This window comes from Lonchura striata, chromosome 3 (genome assembly GCF_050655825.1).
Source record: "Lonchura striata isolate lonStrDom1 chromosome 3, ASM5065582v1, whole genome shotgun sequence".
Lineage (NCBI taxonomy): Eukaryota > Metazoa > Chordata > Aves > Passeriformes > Estrildidae > Lonchura > Lonchura striata.
Window position 1 is genome coordinate 23587122 of NC_140705.1, and position 19578 is coordinate 23606699.

General features: G+C 41.9%; 1 protein-coding gene across 1 annotated transcript; it reads right to left on the reverse strand.

The window, feature by feature from the left end:
- Positions 1-1010: 1010 nt before the first annotated feature.
- Positions 1011-11417, reverse strand: LOC110482162 (glutathione S-transferase-like). The gene is made up of 7 exons (XM_077782376.2): positions 11391-11417; positions 6987-7103; positions 6262-6313; positions 3035-3167; positions 2572-2713; positions 1448-1579; positions 1011-1315 (listed from the first exon to the last, which is right to left on the reverse strand). The coding sequence occupies exons 2-7, from the start codon at positions 7071-7073 to the stop codon at positions 1193-1195; spliced, it is 669 nt and encodes a 222-aa protein (XP_077638502.1). The 5' UTR covers positions 7074-7103; positions 11391-11417; the 3' UTR covers positions 1011-1192.
- Positions 11418-19578: the final 8161 nt, after the last annotated feature.

Genomic DNA, 19578 nt, shown 5'->3' on the forward strand with positions numbered 1-19578 from the left:
CCATTTGTAGGCCTGCTCCTAATAAACTCTAGGATGTTAGTGATAGTGATCACCTGGTAGGGAAATGTGAGTTCAAACCTGAAAGTTAATTGTAGTGTAGACAACTTAGAAAAGCCCATCTCATCAAACTTCATAGGCACCTACATCTAGTCTAGCTGTCTAGTCTCCTTCCAATAGGTCCAAATTCAGGAGGAACCCCTCAGCATACTCTTCAGTTACAGCTGAACTACTCAAAATTCTGTCTCAACTGAGATAGTTAAAAGTTTTGATGAAGCCAGTCTCTTCAGCCTTATAGGTAGGTGAGAAGAGCACTGTCTTCAGAGGATGATTTAATCCTAGTACTGATGTTGCTTCTTCTGTCACAAGTATCCATGGAGATTTCAGGCAACTGAGTCCAATGTCTCATAACTTGACTTACAGAAATGCCACTTCACTGAGCTATTTTGGGAAATGGTATTCTTCTGTTTTGTCCCTCAGGTCCATTTTCCCATATTTTTTTCTAATTTATTTTTTTCTTCACTCATGTCATAGACTATTAAACTCAGATCTGGTTACTGACAGTTGTTGGAACACAGTTTCCTTCTAAGCAGGTGCTTCTCTGTTGCATCAGGCCACTTCACAAGGCTGTTTATTGTCTGCTGTAAATATTTTAATTTGAAATTAATTGGACCGTGAGTATCTGTTGCTCTGTGTTCTGTCCTAAATGTGTAGAAATAAACCCCCTTTGCCTTGCCAGAGTCTGCAAGACAGACTGCACTTTGCTTTCACAACACTCTGATCTCAAGAGGTAAAATATTTGTAAGCAGCTGGTATGATCATACAGGTTTGAAATACCTGATTTATACAGAAGAATAATCCAACAAGTTACATTCTGACAATACTAACACTGCATTGTTCTTTTTCCAAATTAATAAATTCCCAATCCTACAAATAGTTCTTTGCCTCTGTACTCCTTTGTTTTCATGTTTTGCTAAGCATTTGATATCAATAAAGACAAAGCTGCTGTCACATTGCCAGTGTAACAGAATGATTTATTTCTGGTATGGGCTGCTTTGTTCCTCTAGCACTGGTTTTAACTAAAACAACACTAATTTGCTGAGCTTTCTTCTCCTTTGGTTTAGGGATTGGGGTTGCTGCTCTGCTTTCCCCCACTCTCCCAGCATTTTGGGTCTCACCAAAGGTAGCAAGGCTTTCATTTCTTAAAAACCTTCAACACAGTTTCTACATAATGGGCATCTGGTGGGGGTTTCCTTGGGCTGCCAGGCTGCAGGAACTTCTTAATTGTAGGCATATTGCTCATTTTGGTTTTAAACACCTAAAAAAAAAAAAAAAAAAAAGAGCAAGAGAGGAATTCCAGACACAAAAATTATTTACCCAGCATGGGGAGATGATTACTTCAGGACTGACCTCTAGCTCCTGCATACAGCATACGCAGTAATTAAATTACCTGCAACTGAGGAAACCCTGAGAGAACATCAGGAACTTTCTCCTCCACTGCTAAGATGGCTTCTATTAGCTGAACATCTGCCCAGCTGAATTTGTTGCCCACAAGAAAGTCTTGGCCATGCTGTTTCAAAACCTGGGGAAGACAAGAAAATGTGGGCTGCAGGTGAGAGTGGGGCATATGGTCATCCTCAGCAGCTAAGCCTCACAGCACAGCTGCAGAGCTGAGCAGCAATTATATCTGAAATTTCAGGGTGGGCTTTTCAGCTGAAGCTGAGCCTAAATTTCATTATTACTGGGGAAAAATGAAGTTTTGTTCATTTTGTGTTCTAATACACAAACTACAAACTTGGGCCACTCAGTAATAATGAATTATGATGGAACAGAAACAAAAGCATGTGCTTAAGTAGAGCAGTAACAGTCCTAGAATTAGAAATAGGGATAATGGAGGAAGCAACAAGCAATTTAAGGAATTCATAGAACTCCCATTTAGATGCTTCATGTGAAGTGATGTCCTATGCTGATATCAGGAAGGAAACTCAGAAATGCAGAATTGCAACAACTAACTAAAGAAAATCTCTCCCTTTGGGAAAAGACCAATTTAGTGCCAAGAACTTGTGTGATGTTCAGCCTTTATTACTGTTTTCCAAGAAAACTAGATTATTACAGAAGTGGGAAATATTGCCAGATGCATGAATCATATGGGCTGGGGTTATTGTTTTATAAATCTGTGACTGTCATTTTACTCAAGTACACCTCTCCCCCTGACTTATGTACAAGGGATTTTTGCATTCCTCCAGGGAAATTTTTCTAAATTAAATTAAGTATGGGAGAGAGATGGGCTTTAAACAAATATAAGTATATAACTGTTCCTTCAAGAAAAATAATCACAAAACTTTTAGTGAAAAGTTTTTCTGTACAGCTGAGAACATATTGCTTTGCAGATATTCAAATACCATAGACCTGACAACACAAGCAAACAAAGACAGGAAGATGTGCTGCTGTATTTCCTCTTTTTTGCTAGCAAAAAAAGATGAGGATTGGGAACTGACCTACACTACATTCTTATTTTGCAGAAATTTTTTGGATTATCTCAATTTTTATGGACACATACTTCCTGTCACTTACCTTTTCAAAGACTGGAAAGTACCTGTTAGTTGCTCTCTCCTTAATTGACTCAAGATTTTTCTCCTTTGCATCAGGTGGAGAGAAAGGAAACACCAAAATCATTTGCATCAGATCTGATATTCCCTCCACATACATGTCAATCCTATTGGGCAGGGGAAGATGGTAGAAAAAAGCAAAGAAGTTATTTAATCTGTTTTCCAATTAACTAAGGCAACTCACAGGAATTTTATACCACCAACATAGTGCCAATTTTTACAGACAAAACTAAGCATGAACGGAACCTGAATGTTTTTCTAAAAGAACACAAGCCTATTTGTGTTAGGAGCATTTCAGAAGCAGTGGTTAAATCTTATTGTTAGCCTTTTTGATGCCTTTATATGGGGTTTACAGGATTGAATTTGGTTTATATAATGTAGCTATCAAATAACAGACTGCTCTGTTAGTGATAGGAGGTGTTACATACAGGGCTCTCTCCTTCAAGTCTTTCCCATAGAGATTGTATTTCCCTGCTATGTAGCTCATGATGGCTCTGGTCTGCACCATCTTCATCCCATCGATCTCAACCAGGGGCACTTGCTGGAAGAGCAGGAATCCATCTAGGGTGGAGAGGTGAAGGAAAACCTGTTAGTTCCTCCTAGACTGCAAGGTGAACAGGAGAGTGAGACACGGAGCACATTTCTCTTGCAGTGTAGGAGACCACTGATGTCTTGCTCTAACTGTAAAACTCACAGCACTCAACTACCATTGTGGGGAAGATCAAACAGCCTGCATCACACTCCTGCAGCAAAGCCACCACAGCACAGCTGGGCCCTGGGCTTGACAGCACTGACAGAGCTTCAGTGGCTGGTGGGAGTTGGCTCTGCCTGTATCTCTGCACTTCTGGAGCCTGTCTCCTGCTGGCAGGAAAAGCCTGAAACAGCACTTCCAACCCAAGGAATAGGAGGAGAATAAAGATACATGGTAAATATGAACTTAAGAAAAAATCCAGTTCTTTTGAATGCAGATCAATTCCCTGTCAGGGCCACACATGAGTAGTACCACAGCAAGACCAAGCTGCTGGAATACAGGAAGGGGTCAGGCCACTTTAAACATCCTGAAGCTACAGAGCTAAAGGCAGAGCCTGTGACAGCTGTTGGTGTTTGAATAAGTTTCACACACTCACTTCAGGACCAGTTAGAGTGTCCCCATAGATTTTACAGGCCTAGTCTCAGTGCCATTCTACAACAATTTATGACTATATAGAAACATCTTTATAGTCCCATTTTCTGCTGGTGCTGGTAGGAGCAATTGTCTAAGCTTTCACTGAAGCAGCTCTGAGAGCTAAGTACACACAGATTTAGCATTGCAAAGTCAGTCTATTCTAGACCAGTTTTCTACTAGACTAATTCACTGTTTTTGGAGACACTCCCTCCTCCATCTACACACTAATGGCATCATGAGAACAATCCTGCCCTGTTTTTAATCACAGCAGAACTCCAAACCCAAATAGGCAGCTGTCGCTTGCATTGCTCAAAGTGAATAATTTCTTTTAATCACTCAATTCACATCTGTTTGGTGAATCCTTCTTTCAGATATGAAGTTTCATTTTAACAGGCCCATCTGCCTGTCTTTTTCTGCAGAGCTGTTAAAATACCTTGCTAGGCTAGAATTAATATTCTTCACTCATTCTGTATTATTAATTTACAGTTGAAATTCAAAGAGTAATTATCTCTGCAGCAAGAAATAGCTTGTATTTGCTTCTTGTAAACATTCACAGAAAGATCACATGTGTTCTTGTCTTTACAGAACACACCTCTGCATCTTAAGGAAGAAACATTACTTGGTATCTATCTAGCAGAAACAATAAAATAGATCTGGAAGGAGATTTTTCAGCAGAAAGATGTGAAGTGAAAAATAACATTTGTCTTTCTGGCCCTTGACAAAAAGCAACACAGCAAATATGACTAAATACACCATTTGTTTCTTATTTACATAACAGAGTAAAAATCAGTAGTGGACTACCTCTCCTCCCTCATTTTGCAGGGAGAACCACTTCACATAACCACAGCACAGAATACATATGCAGGATTAAAAGGAGTTTACCAGTAATTCCAGAGATTGGATTGTGCTGTCCAAAGGTAGTCTGTGCAGCACACATTAAAAAACAATCACCTGCTATTTGCAACCAACCAGCAGAGCTCACTGATACCCAGGTACCACTTGGGCAACCTTTGGCTGCACAGATTGTGCCAGGTTAGTCATCCCTCAGGCCAACAAGTACAGGTGTGCACAGGCCAAAGCTATTGAACTCTCTTTGCCTCCAGAACAGCTGTCTCTCTGCAAAGCTGCCTATTGGCAACGCCCCTGGCCCAGGCATCATCATGACACTGCTGGGGCACTGCCTGCAGGGCCATCAGCTGGCACGGGCCAAAGTCATGCCTAGGCTAGTCTAATGATGTGGTGGCGTCTAAACACAGGAAACTGTCAAAAATCAAATCAGTAGGGAGAGAAAAAAAGTTTAAGGGAGAAGTAATGTGGAGTTGCTCTTGTTGAGTCCTGCCCTGCACAACTGGCAACATTCCAGAGGCCCCTTTATCAGGATGACTAATTCATCTATTTTTCTTCAACCCATTCTATTAAACCACACCCTTTTTCTTTGTTTTTTCACTGTCTTAAGATCAATGTATAGACATAAAATGCTTTATTTCTTTATAAAACTTCCCTATACTTTTCACCACCATTTAATTCTTTTCTCTGGATATCAATAAGCTCAGATACAATCCTGGTTACAGTACCACTCTTTCTAGGTAACCTACTCTTGTGAAGGATATAGAGATTTGGGGTTTCAGTACCTGTGCTCTTACATTTAGAGCTAAAATTGGTTTGTGTACACTGCACTCTCCTCCCACATTGTAAGAGTCCCAGCAAACTGGACCTGCAAATTTAATTCTGATTTACTTAATACCACTTCTATCTTATTTTTGTTCATTTAGTTTTCCCTGACAGAATTTCTTTAGACATAGCTTTTTCCTTCTGAGCTCAGCCACAATGCAGGCAAGACCTCTTCCAAGTCTCCTTGTATGGCAAGCTCAGTCTGCCCCAAGGTTTTGCTCACGTGTCTTGGGCAGCAGGTATGCTGTGGGGCATATGCACTCTCTGCTGCTCCTCACTGTCCCAACTCCTTCCCCACTCTTCAGGAAGGTCTTCTCTTTCCAGGATGTCTGTAGAGGGGTTCACTGCTGGATTTCTTCTGACTAGATATCAAGGGCAGTGGCTCGGGGTCTGCACTGGCATGTGGGAAGAGCTGGTCATGCTCCCAAGGTTGGCATGAAGTCTTCGTGGCATACTGCTTTGACCATGCCAGGCTTTCCACAGGTCTCCCTGCTGGCTCCATGCTTTTTAACTAGGGGGAGCTTCAATCTCAGGCTCAGGGAGTTCTATTTGCCAGGTACCATGCTAACAATTCAACAGCACAGGTAAGTGTTTTCCTGTTTAATGTACTACAATAAACACAACCACAGGAACTCTGGCTTTTAGCTTATACCAGTTATTTGGCACTGGAAATAGCAGGTTACTCAAAATTAGTATTGCACTATTCAAGGTGTGCACCCAGAAGTTTCCACTGGTTTAAATAAACTATTTCAAACCATAAGTTTAGCTAGGCTGGACAATTATTTTGAAGGACTAAGTCTCAGGTATCAGGATTCTTACCTTTGATTAACTTGTCATACTGCTCTTTTGTTTCCAAATAAACTTCTTCAAACTGAAAAAGGAGTGAGAATTGTGTCACACTGCTGTATTTGAACATTTTAATTCTGTTAAGTGATAGCACATAACCATGCCCAAAATTACTGAGTCAAGTAATGGACCAGATCTTCAGCTGCACTATTTAGGTGCAGATGTCCCAAGGATCCCACACACTCCCTGACAGCTGATGGGGAGCAGAAGGAGGGCCTGGACACTTCTGCATCAGTGCACTGATTCAGAAATAACTGAAGACCAAGCACAAACAGGCATCTACAGAAACAAGACAGGTTGGAGCCAGTGCCAAGGGAAGCACAAAGTATAGCAAGTATTTCTAACCCCACCCCAGTTTACACACATTGCAACTGCAAAAAAGATTGAGTTAAGGTGCTTTAGCACAGCTAGATAACTTACGATTAATAAAGGCCCTTTAAATAAATCCCCACTTTGTCCCCTTATGATTAATCACTTCAGGAAATTGCTACTACTTCTAATAAACTCTAAATGCCACAGAATTTGTAGCCCAAGTATCAACCATGGAAAAAGGTAGTGACAAACATGCAGTGCCACTGGACAAAAGAGTTTAGCTACCCTCATGCAGCTTTTATCAGCCACATGCATGTTAAATTGTCCCTCACTAAGGAAAGTAGAGAACACCAGTCTGTAGCACTCTACTGAAAATGTCAACCAACCTCCACACCAGCTGCTGCCAACAGCCATCGTATGGGCTCCATCCGGCCCCTTCCATTCAAGTAGGTAAGCCTGGGCTTCCCTGACATGTTCCTGAGCTCCTGGTTCCCTGAAAGATACTAAGCAGAAAACATAAGTATCTCATAAGTATCTCATAAAACTGGTGTTTTAAGCACCATTATTTTGAGGGGAGGTAGCACCTTTTATTCTCACTATGCCTGTTGAATTTTAAACTTCATTTGGTTCAAAACATAAAATGAGAGACAGACCCATGACACCACACAGCCAGTGCTAGGAAAGGAAAGATACGTGAATCTGTAAAGCCTTCCTCAGTGCTGCTGGAGAGATTTCTTATGATTGCAAGCAAACACAGACCTGTTTAAACAAGTGGTATGAGCCCCTAGCTACAGGGGGAATACTGCTGCCTATGAAAACAATTATACAAAGCTACTGAAAATCCTTCCACATACTCAGGGAAATTACTCACTTAGCCTCATTGCCATCACCATCATTCAAAAGAAGAAAAGAAGGAAAGGAAAACATGTTTTACTTATAGGCTGAAATTTTTCTAACTTTGTTTGTCATATGTGTATTTTGCAGATTCATGTGCAGACCATTTCTTTCCTGAAATGGGGTGAATGAATTGTAGATATTCCCTTTATTCCATGAAACAGGATGAGCTTCCTCAGCCATCCTGCATGGCTGCAGCCCATTTCCTTGCTGCTTATGACAGCCTTGAGGTGTCCCTTCAAGCCAGATGTGGAGCCCAGCTGCACTGGCTTCATGTGCCCAGAGAAGTACCCCCTGGGGCATGGGGTCCTGTGTTTCCAGGGGGACTGGCACACGGAGGCTGCTGATGCTTTGCTGTGACTGCGCCTCTCCCGCAGCACGCGGCAGAGACCGCGCGTTCGTACCGAGCCGTTTCATACACGGGACAACCAGCTGCACTGGCAGTGCTCAGGTGTGGGCAGAAGCATTGCCACCTCCAGGCCTTAATTCCTCTGTGCTTCATGTCCTAATTACTAAAAGAACACAAACAGCATTCCCCTTCACAAAGATGCTTGTATCATATACTGATGGTCAGAAGGGAAAAAACACTTTAAAACAGATTTCCTAATCATATCCTAATGGTTCAGAGTGCCTTACTTAAAAAAATTTCCAGATGACTCCTGTTTTCCCAGAATTAAAGCCAAAGCTGCAACATCGCATTTGTCACACCTTGCATCCACTTGACATTTCTTTTTTGAATCAGCCTCACTACACTCCAGTGATATGTTTTCTTCAAGCCACAGTGCTTTGTAGGTGAACTTAAAGTACATTTGGAACATATTTTGCCCAAACTTGACTTAAATACAAAACAAGATTGAGAGTTCTCCCTTGAGCAATTCCAGTAAGAACCAAGTCATGTTACTAAAATAAATAGGGATATTTGGGGTAATTTAGTAAATATAATCCAAATACATAATATGGAAAAAAGTATGTTCTGTTTTAAAGTGCAAATAGTTGTTCCCAATTAGAGTATTTGGCTCTAGGGACAGTGCTTTATTAGTTTCTGCATCTTGTGTGCCTACTTTTCACTGTAGGGCAATTCATCAACATAGTTCACAACAACTAGCTAGTGCTTCTTTCATTATCATACTTTTCAGCTTCGTTGCATATCTATCATTTCAACACACATTGCCCCACCTTGTAATGCAGAGAAACTTACAGTAAATAAGACTTTAACTAAAAAAGCCAATTACTGAAATACCAAGTATATGAACCTCAATTCTCCTGGAAACATTATCTTTTGTTTGCAGAGGAAGAATAGGAACAAGAAGCCTCAGGTATCATTTTATCACTTCACATGAACAAGAGATTCTATGCGGCATTAAATTATGTGAGAAGAACAATGACAAACATAGAATTAAAATTTGCCATAATATTTTTTTAATTAAAAGAACTCTGTCAGCTTTGAGTGGATTTTAGTTACCTTAACATTCCAACACAGAAAAAAAAAACCCAACAAAAAAAACCCCAAAACCACCACCAATAAAAAAACATACAAACAAACAAAAAACTAAACAAAAAAAAATCCCCAAGACAAAAAAAGCCCTCTTGAGTTTTGGTTAAAAGCCACCTTAGTCTTTAGATCTGCTGAACACATCTCCATTGACTGTACAGGACCTGACACCTGTAGCTCACATACAGGCAGCTACTTTCAGTTAGTGGGTCTGGACCTGAGTCTTGTCTGGTGGGCTCAGTTTAGTTGCCCATTACCCTCTGAGAACTGACACCTGAGATTCCCTAAAGATCAGAAGATACAGCCCTTGACTAATGAGAAACTTGGCAACTTCTAAGTTAAAAAAGCAAACCTATTCATCCAGGTTCTCAACACCTTTTTTATTTATCTGGGTAAAGGTACAGCCTACAGAGCCAAGGTCTCAGGATTTCACCCAGACCTCTAAATTTTTCTAGTTTTACTAAGAGACCTTCAGGATGTACTGTTTTAAAAAGTTGATCCATTTTTGATAGAATATGTTGATGCTTTATTAGTAGCCAAGTAATCTTGTATATCTGTCAACCATTCCTTACTGTTTGCCTTAATTAAAAATGGTCATTGGGCCTTTCTGTATAAGTTACAATTTGTAAGAGAAGTATAGAATATCTGTATTACATTATTCAGTAAGATGAGTAGCTATTCTCTGAAAATCATATTAAAATAATTCAAAATCTTCCAAGACTCAGTACTAAAAGCTAACACTTTTCAGAAGTTATAGGATTTAGCCACCACCAGACAGCTCCTTCAAGGAAACAGAAAAACCCTTGACACTGATAAACTAAGCTGATGAAGAACTGGGCAACACACAACATAGACATTGAGGATTTTGAAGCTAGTTGCACTTGTCCTGGGACTGCCAGACTGTAGTAAATCATTCACTTTGTTTGCACAAGAAAGGCAAGGAACAGCTCTGGGATAATAACTGACATGCTAAAGCTCACTACACTACTCCTTCCACCTGGGAAAGGAATAACATCACAGCTGTGTAGTAACCACCCATAAAGCCTAAAAGGCTCAAGCAGATGTAACAGATGCACTGTTTCTAAATACCTATCTGGAATTGTTATTTGTGGGTGGTCATATTATCTGAGCAGCAACTGGAATACAGGTTATTGACTAAGTACTGCAAATGAAGCAGTGGAAGCTCCACCACTCAGTCCAAAGCTGAGCACACAAGCAGCTGAATTAATTGCATTAACTTAGATCTATCAGCTGCTCCGAGTCTGTAAATATTTACGCTGATTTTCAATATGCATTTGGAGCATGCCATGCCACTGGGCAGCTATGGAAGCTGTGTGGATTTCTGACTTCTAGTGGAAGTAAACTATCAAATGCTCCATGAATTACCAAACTGTTAAAGTTATACAAGTGCCAGAGAAATGTGTTATCATTCATCAGCCAGACCATATGGTAGGAGGACAAAAAAAAGAGATAGGAAATGGTCTAACATATATTTCACAACAACAGTACAAACCACCAGGCTTACAACCAGTCCATGGTATGAGCTGGTGTTGCTCCTGAAAAGCTATGTCTGACTGCTCCTGCTGAAGAAAACTGACTCTCAGAAAAGGTACAAATGGTCAAATGTCCAGGGACGGTTGAGAAAAGGCATGGAAATCCTTCTAAATTAAGCAGTATCTGATTCCTATAGCCAAATACATCACTACTCAGGACGTTTGGGGACTACTGCACTAACCCAGACACTGCTGAAGAACTGGTTCATGTTATAAATTTATGCTGCAGCAAAATAAATAACTGCATCTTGCATACACTGCCCTGATATCTAGCAAAAGCCTCAACACAAAAATTTGACTACATACAATTTTTTAAATTGTTTTCATCTAAAATCCACAATTCTATCCTATTTCCTATTGCCTTGTGAGCCTTAGTAACATGCCTGTCCAGAATTTCTTTGAGCACACATCTCAGGGATGCAAGAACAATTTAAGAGATCATCATCTTCCAAAAACGGAAGCACTCAGCATGAAATGCTGTTTAGCCCTGGAACTGAGATTAATTAGAGTCCAGCATATCCCACGGGCCAGCTTTCCTGCTCAAACCTAGAAGAAACAACACAGTGCTCAACTTGTACTTTGTCCTCTCAGTTGTTTCATGGCTGCCTTGGTTAGCTCCACATTCCACCACAGAATTAATTTACTGATTAAAACACATCTTTCTCTGGCATTTTCTCTCCTGCAGCTTCCACTGGTGAATAATTATCAAGCCATTTTTAGTCTACCTGGTACACAGACAAAGGAGAGGAGAGAATTTACATTACACCAAGAGATGCCCTAAAAAACTTAGCCATTTCACTTAAAAATAGCTATGCAAATGCTTTAATAAAAAGGAATGTTTAAGCCCTTACCTTCCGACCTTAACTCAGACTCCACCCAGCACAGGCGGGTTCCCCAGGGCTGTTTAAACTGTGCAGCTTGGGGGAGTTTCCAGCCATACCCAATAAGAGAAAAAAGCTTCCCAGTGCTCTTAAACTGACACTATCCCGTTTAAAGCCGTATGGCTGTGAAAACTGACACCCAAGCAGAGACAGTCTTTGCTGATTTGACTGCACCATGACACTAACCTCACAGTTTCTAAGGTAGCCATCTATTCGAACTGTTCTCTTGGAATTCTGGGGGCATTTTACCCAAATACTTGCAAGACATTTGAAAACACTGAGAAAATTACAGATTTTTTTCTGGGTCATATTTAAGGTAATAGAAATCATTTAAAGAAAAACCACAAAAGTTTCTAGGCTTATTTAATTATTTGGCAGGTTTTTATTTTTGCTGCTGTATGGCATAGAGAAGTTACTCGAAATATGGAATAACAGGGCTCAATTACTTTGAAATACAGTATCAAGCTTACTTGATATAAAAAAATGGATGAGCAGTTTATGTCACAACCCACCCTATGTCTCAAGGTAATAGCACTAATTTTTGAAATTGAATGTACATGGCTAATGCTCAGAGATTAAATAAACTATTATTTTCTTACCCATCTGTTTCAGCTTTTCTATCTGTATTTCAGCTAAAAATCCCAAAACTGAAAGTGGATGTGAACCGACACAAGGATAGCACAGCAAATGGAAAATGGGACTTGGATGCCAAGATAGTCGGCTAATACCCTCAAGCACAGACCCACGTGTGATATTGGGCATTACTTTACACCCCTGCAGCAGACATCAGTACAATTAATCTGAAGATCTGTTCAAAAACCCACACTGTTATCAAAATTGTATTTGTCTGTCTAAAGCTATGGCTCTATTAACACAGCACCTCACTATGGGGAATCTCGGCACAAAACATTTGTAGATAACATTTTCCTCACAGTTGGAGTTCTGTAATGGCTTCCCTGCCTGGCAATTGCTGGCAGTTTCTTCCAGAGGATGCACTTCCTTTAGAGGCTTCCTGCAAATTTGTATTTTATGTGCTTCAAAGGTTGATGCTGTCAGCAAAACCCAACTGTGTGGTGCTTCTTTACACTTCGCCTAATTCTAACTCTCTCGTACATTCATAATATACTGAGTAAAGCATGAGATTAAATGCATGTGTCTGCATGTTTTCTACGTCAAACCCAGTTACTTACAGGCTACCCTAGAGAAAATTCCTAAATATGGGTCAGAAGTCCAGCAGAGGCCCAGAACAATCCCCAGCTTGCAGAATAGGTACCCTATTTTGCTGTACTAAGCACGGGCACAGTGATCCCCGTGTAATTCAGATGTGGCTCCAGTAGGAATGCAGCACATAAAAAGATAGCTGAGTAGGAATGGAGCATTTGTTCATACCAATCCATGATGGCAGTACTGAATCAAGAGTAATCTATTCCTGGTTTTGAGGTCTTTAATATCAGTGTGCACCTGAGTGCAAGAGTTGGTTCAGGAAGAGAGACCACAGAAGAGCATGCACGTAACTGTAGTCTCTTTGTCTTCTCTGCAGTCTCAAAAGCTGCCAAGGACAGCAGTAGGCTTGGTGGCAAAGAATGGGAGGGAGGGGTCCCTAATTTAAGGGTCAGGGATGACTGAGTGGTCAAGCAAAGCATTCTGATACTTGTTGGATTTGCTGAATATGGCCATATCCAGATTTGTTTGTTGTTCCCCTTCTACCCATTCTTGTTTGGCAGAAAGACTTTCTCTCTTGTTCTCTTTTTATTTTGCTTCCAGCACAGCCTTTCATAATGTAATTACAAAGCTCCTTTGGAATCTAAAGGTAATCATATCAAGGAGGTTGCTGTTATCTATAACTTGAACAGGTGTTCTGTAAACCTCTAGAGGTTTACAGAAGTTTCTTTTACATGATTAGTTTCTTTACATTTTGTTTGATATGTTTCTTTACATGATTTGTTAAGCCACACCCATGAGTACTCAAGAAGCAGGCATGGGGCCCAGGTGCCGCTGAAGTGATCTGGGCTTGGGCAAAGGCAGATTTTAACTGGCCCTGGCATGCCATCTTCCCACTGTGCTCTGCAGACACACTTCCTTGTACTGTAGATGAGGTTAGTTCAAAGTCTTCTCAAAATGTACCTACCTGAAATCCTCACAAGCCACCACAAAGCTGGCTTGGGGAATGATGTCTAATTGGAGCATCCCCTCAGAGGCGAGCACAGGGTACATCACAAAATGCCACCAAAGAATTAAACACAGAAAGGTAGGAGGATTCTCCCCATGCTGCTTATTGCACTCCAAAACATGCATGCTCCTAAACTGATGCACCATACCACTGTGATAAACATGATTTGAGTCCACATTAATAGTTCAAACAAGTCATGCATCACTTAAGCCTTGCTGGAAACCTTCAGTCACTGCTCTGGTTCTATGCAGGAAGCTTTACTGGCTGCCCAAAGTAAGGTTAACCAAACCTGTATATATTTCCCTGAGCTCTTTGACTCTCAGCTGGCATAGGAAAGTCTGAAAACAATAACCCTAATTCTGATTTACACCCACTGTAGTGCTGTGAGGAGAGTTTAAATGGAGAGCTGGTTTTCAGTACACTGTTACTTGGATTGTTTAGTCTTTATTGATCTAACTATCTCAACATGGTCAAAGGGCTGCTTTATCAAGGCATGAGATAGGTTTCAAAAACTGAAACATGCCTCTAGTATATTTTACAAATTTCATTGTAAAATATTTAACTTAAATAGCTCATGTATTGGAATTGCTTCATATTTTGATAGAAACTTGTATTAGTGTATATTTCCTCTATTTGGTATCTGTTGTGTTCTGGGGGTCTTTCTAAGACTCTAACTTTATGCACATTGTTACAACTAAAACTACTACTAATCTAAACTTAGGTTTAAATAATATTTTTATTTTCTACTACTAAGAATAGGGGTGGGAAAACCTTTAATCGAGCCAACAAAAGCCAGTGAAATCAGCTTCATCAGATGGTGGCTCAGGGCTGATGATGAGGGAAGAGGCAATTTCCTAGAAGCAGATAGCCCAACTCCAGAGAAAAGCAGATGCAAGTCAGATGGCACAAGCCATACAGTCAGTGATCAGCACTGGGATAACCTGCCTTTCACAGTTTAATCTTTTTGCACTGGAAAGCTGCTTAGCCCCTAAATGTTCAATATCTTTCAAGATTCCACCGCGTTCATTATATCCTTCACACTACTTTCATCCGTTTAAATTCCTGGCCTCAATGACATCCTCTAACAATGAGATCCATTGGCTTAGTGTGGAAATGTTGTTTTTATTTGCTTGTATTTTGATGCTTTTATTTAATTGTATTATTCCACTTCTATTATAAGACAGGGGAGATGAAAGCCCTTCTCTGTCTCTTGTACTGAAATCACATGCATAAAAAATAATTTATCTAATAATTTTTGTAACTAATTGATTTGTAATTCACTTTTTACATGCATTTCTCAGCTCTGTTTTCTTCCTTTTGTATTATTTGTATTTTACTCTGTTGGTTGTATTTCCTGATTCTCTCTTGATTACATCTGCATTCGGTAAGAGTACAAGAAACTGCCAAGCGTTCTGTCTTCCCCAAAACTTGAAATGAGTATGTGTGCATAACTCTTTGATTTAATTTCCAGCAGAAAAGGAAACTTGGAGAGAATGGAGAGCACTTTCTCTTCTAATATCAGGACAGTTTCCATCAGTTGCTGGACTTCTGTGCACAGAAGTTTGACAGATAGGAAAGATTATAACCATCTTGATTCAAGAGGAAAAATATTTACAGGAATTAAAAACCTAATGACTTTTCTGAGTTTTGCTCGAGAACAGAAGCAGTTAAGTTATTAACAATCTAAACCTTTATTTCAGGTTTATTTCTGCATCCTTAGTCAGTTCCGTAGGTTACACATGTAGAACTGTTGTTATATTTCCATAAAAGCTACAAATGAAAAAAGTATCAGAAGAAATTGGTGATATGGTACAAGATACATAAAAAGTGAAGGGAAAAATAAGTGCATTGGGTCAGATATAAACCTTCATATGCTTTTGTTCTCTTGTTCTCAAGGGGAAGTTCTCAATGCAAGTTTGACAATGGAATAGGAATCTGGTTCATCTTGCCCAGCTGGTTAGCAGGACTATAGACCTCAGCACCCAGTTCACAAAGGCAGCAGCTCCCTTACACATAAACAGGCCTCTTTTCATCAGCCTGAATGCTGAGAGGTTAAACTGAATGGATGTACACAGAGACCTGAACTGTCCTTACCATAGCACCAATATTGAAAAATGCCTTGGGTGTGCTTAAGAACCATGCTGAAACTACCTGTAGTCTTTATACAGAAGGTAATAAAGTTTTAAAAATAAAATACAGGATGTACACTCACATTAGAAAAGCGTTGATGGGGATATGTTTCACTGCTGAAACTGGAGATTCCTAATCTTCTATACTGGAATGAGCAGAAAAGACACAAAAATCTTTGGGGCCCAAACCTTTGCAGTTCAGTTGTCAGTTTTGAAGTGGCGTCCCTCTTGCTTCAAGGGGAGCCAGGACACTATCCAACTACTGAAGTCTTACTCGGTGTCTTGTAGGGTAAAAATGACCCCCATGTCCTGGAGATAACACGTTCTCCAGCCTCAGCCCTACACTTCATTTTAGCACCTGTTACTACTAGCAAAAAAGCACCATGGCATTAGAAAAATAGTGTGCCTGTTTAATTAAGGCACAAACACTCCTGTCACAGCTGTTTTGTTGTGTCGGCTTACTTTGGGAGAACGTAGAACAAGATGCTCTGAAAAGTGTCAGAGTTACCCTGCTTATTTCAAAGCTGTCTCTGTGCAACCCATTCTGAAACTTCTCAGAAATAATTGTTCAAATCAAGTTTTCAAAGGAATCCAGAAGAGTTGTGTCCCAGATCACCCCTTGACTAACGTTCTGCAGCAAAATATCTGTTGAATAATAGCAAGAATGAAATAAGATCTATGTCCTTAAATAAGAATGTAGATAAATAAGAGTTAAGTAAGATCTAAGCTAAACAAGAACTATGTCCTTGAAAGAGCGAGTGGAAGGATATTCTCTGCTTTAACTAATGGCTATCCAAGTAGGCTGGCAGGGCTGGGGTTGTATGTACTAAGCTCTGGCATCTGAGGCTGAATGATGAGGTAAAGCTCCCTTTCTCTTGCCAAAAAGGCTAACATTCCATTCCATCTTCTCTTGGATGATGTTTAAAGGTGCGAGATTTAATGGTACAGCTGCAGTGTTTAAATTGGTCTGAAATGAAAAGTAGTGCTTGTAGGATAAGTAACACAAATCTGCAGCACAACTAGAAAATTGTCCCCTGGTCTGCACTAGGATTAAGTGATGCCTACAGATAGGTAGCTCTTAGGTCAGTGTCAGAGTCAGACATACAATGACACTATTTGAAAATTTCCACTATACACCAAGGTCACATTAGCATTTTCAGATGTCAGTGGCACGCTGGGAGCTGGCATATGGCTGATTATCTATCGTGTTCTTTAGCTCCACCTCCTCCTAGTTCCTGCTTCTCACATCAGTGGGAATTTAGGCAAAGTGCATTCAACTAGACTAAGTGCCTCTAGTTTATTAATTCCTATGTTTGGAATACTGATTCAGATCACTGAGTTTCAACTTTCCTCCCTGTTATCACTTTATCTGCTATGAAATGTGCTAATTTTTCTTTTAGCCCTTTGATAAAAATGTGAAATAGTGAAGGGCCAAGGATCTGGTTTCTCTCTTCACCTACCTAATATGTAGTTGCTGAGGGGCAAGGACCAGGTTCTCCTCAGAGAACCATAGTGAAAGTAGAACAGACAACAGGCACAGGTTGCAGCACGAGAAATTCCAACAGGTATCTGCACTGAAACAAAGCCTGGAAGGAGCTGCTGGAAATGTTTGTATATATCCTTTTCTCTGCCCTACGCTCCAAGGTGGCTTGCAGACATGCTTCCACTTACGTGCTCAGAGGTTAACCATACCTTACAGATGAATTGTATTCTGATAATATTATTTGTTCCACTGACTCCAAAAGTAGTCACATGTTAAAACCGAGATTCTGGTGCTTAGGGGTTTGAAGTTGCTGCACCAGGGTCTGTCCCTCAGCTCCGTCCCAGGGCGGGTGTGCTTTTGGGGCTCTGTGGCTGAGGATGGCGAGGGATGCATCGCCTCGCTCCAGCCAGACCCACCGCGGGCCCCTGTGGAAAGCGCAGGGCCCCACCTGGGGGCAGGAAAAGTAATGTCAGGCTAATTCCATGCCCAGAGGAAAAGGAACCCGGGGACACGCCGAGGAGCTGCCTACGACTCAATTTTTTGCCCAGCAGCAAATAAAATAGCCTTTCCTAGGAGCAAGGCTGGGTTCCGAGTGCAGCCTCCTGCGAGCTCCTCTGCACCAGCAGTGTCCAGGCGTCCCGGTGTCCACGTCCTGCACGCCTCTGGAACGCGAACCCTCTTGGACCTCAGAGGTGTGGCCAGCACAGGCAGGTCCAGTGATCCCTGCGACCCGCGTGGAAACCCGCGGAGAGAGCAGCGTGTCAATGCAGGCACGGCTCTACGGGGCATTGGCTGCAGCGGCGGCTCCCTGGGGGGAGTTCCAGCGGGACACAGCCGGTTCCAGCAGGACACAGCCGGTTCCAGGGGGACACAGCCGGTTCCAGCAGGACACAGCCGGTTCCAGGGGGACACAGCCGGTTCCAGCGGGACCCAGCCGGTTCCAGCGGGACCCAGCCGGTTCCAGGGGGACACAGCCGGTTCCAGCGGGACACAGCCGGTTCCAGCGGGACACAGCCGGTTCCAGGGGGACACAGCCGGTTCCAGCGGGACACAGCCGGTTCCAGCGGGACCCAGCCGGCTCCAGGGGGACACAGCCAGTTCCAGGGGGACACAGCCGGTTCCAGGGGGACACAGCCGGTTCCAGCGGGACACAGCCGGTTCCAGCGGGACACAGCCGGTTCCAGCGGGACACAGCCGGTTCCAGGGGGACACAGCCGGTTCCAGCGGGACACAGCCGGTTCCAGCGGGACCCAGCCGGCTCCAGGGGGACACAGCCAGTTCCAGGGGGACACAGCCGGTTCCAGGGGGACACAGCCGGTTCCAGCGGGACACAGCCGGTTCCAGCGGGACACAGCCGGTTCCAGGGGGACACAGCCGGTTCCAGCGGGACACAGCCGGTTCCAGCGGGACCCAGCCGGTTCCAGGGGGACCCAGCCGCTCACCGCAGGGTGCGGCTGAGCCACGGCCGGGCCGGTGGGGAATGAGTTTAACAAGCGGCAAAACACGGCACAGCAGAGTGTCAGGGAAAAACAATGGACAAAGTGCCTTGCGAACACACGAAGAGAAGGGGAGAAGGCAGAGGAGTCGGTAATGGGGGAGGGAGTCTGGGAAGAAAAGGAGTGGGAGGAAGGTGTTCCAACTTTTTTCTTTCTCACCAACTATATTAATTGGTAATAAAGAAATTTTCCCCAAATCAAGTCTATTTTGGCAACTGGCAAGTGATACTAAACATAGAAATATCTGCCAAGTGCCTGCTAAGAGCAGTGTTAGGAATCCTCCAGTCAACCTTGCTAGTTTTCCCTGAATTTGGCATTTTGCCTTATTTTGGTTCGTGTTGCTATAGTCAGGTGAGAAGTTGTAGCATAAGAAGCACGCAGGAGACTTGAAAAAGTATCAGCTATAAATTGAGAGACATAGAAACAGCAACAAACATCTGTACATTTCACTTGTTTACTATTGTCTTGAAAGCTGGTAACAGAACTGAAGAGCTCTCATTTGTTGTAAAAGCACTACTGAAATCAGCTAATACCCTAAATAATTATTCCTAGAGTGCTTACCAGGACTCAAGGTTGCTCAGTAAAAAAAAAGATACTCTGTCAAACACTTAGATTTGAGCTGATTTCATCCCTACTTTGCCCAGAATATAGAAGCTCACAGAATCACAATGTTGGAAGAGACCTTCAAGGTCATTGAGTCCGACCTCAACTAAACCACAGCACTGAGTGCCACATCCAGTCTTTTTTTTAAGCACATCCAGGGATGGTGACTCCACCACCTCCTCGGGCAGACCATTCCAGTACTCTTCACTCTTTCTGTGAAAAATTTTTTCCTAATATCGAACCTATATTTCCTTTGATGCAGCTTGAGACTGTGTCC

Excerpts from the sequence above, each read along its gene's own strand:
- LOC110482162 (XM_077782376.2), bottom strand. The coding sequence starts at position 7,073 with ATGTCAGGGAAGCCCAGGCTTACCTACTTGAATGGAAGGGGCCGGATG. Across the intron at positions 6,314-6,986 it reads TGGCAGCAGCTGGTGTGGAG|TTTGAAGAAGTTTATTTGGA; the intron begins GTTGGTTGACAT and ends CTCCTTTTTCAG. Across the intron at positions 2,714-3,034 it reads GACTTGAAGGAGAGAGCCCT|GATTGACATGTATGTGGAGG; the intron begins GTATGTAACACC and ends CCTGCCCAATAG.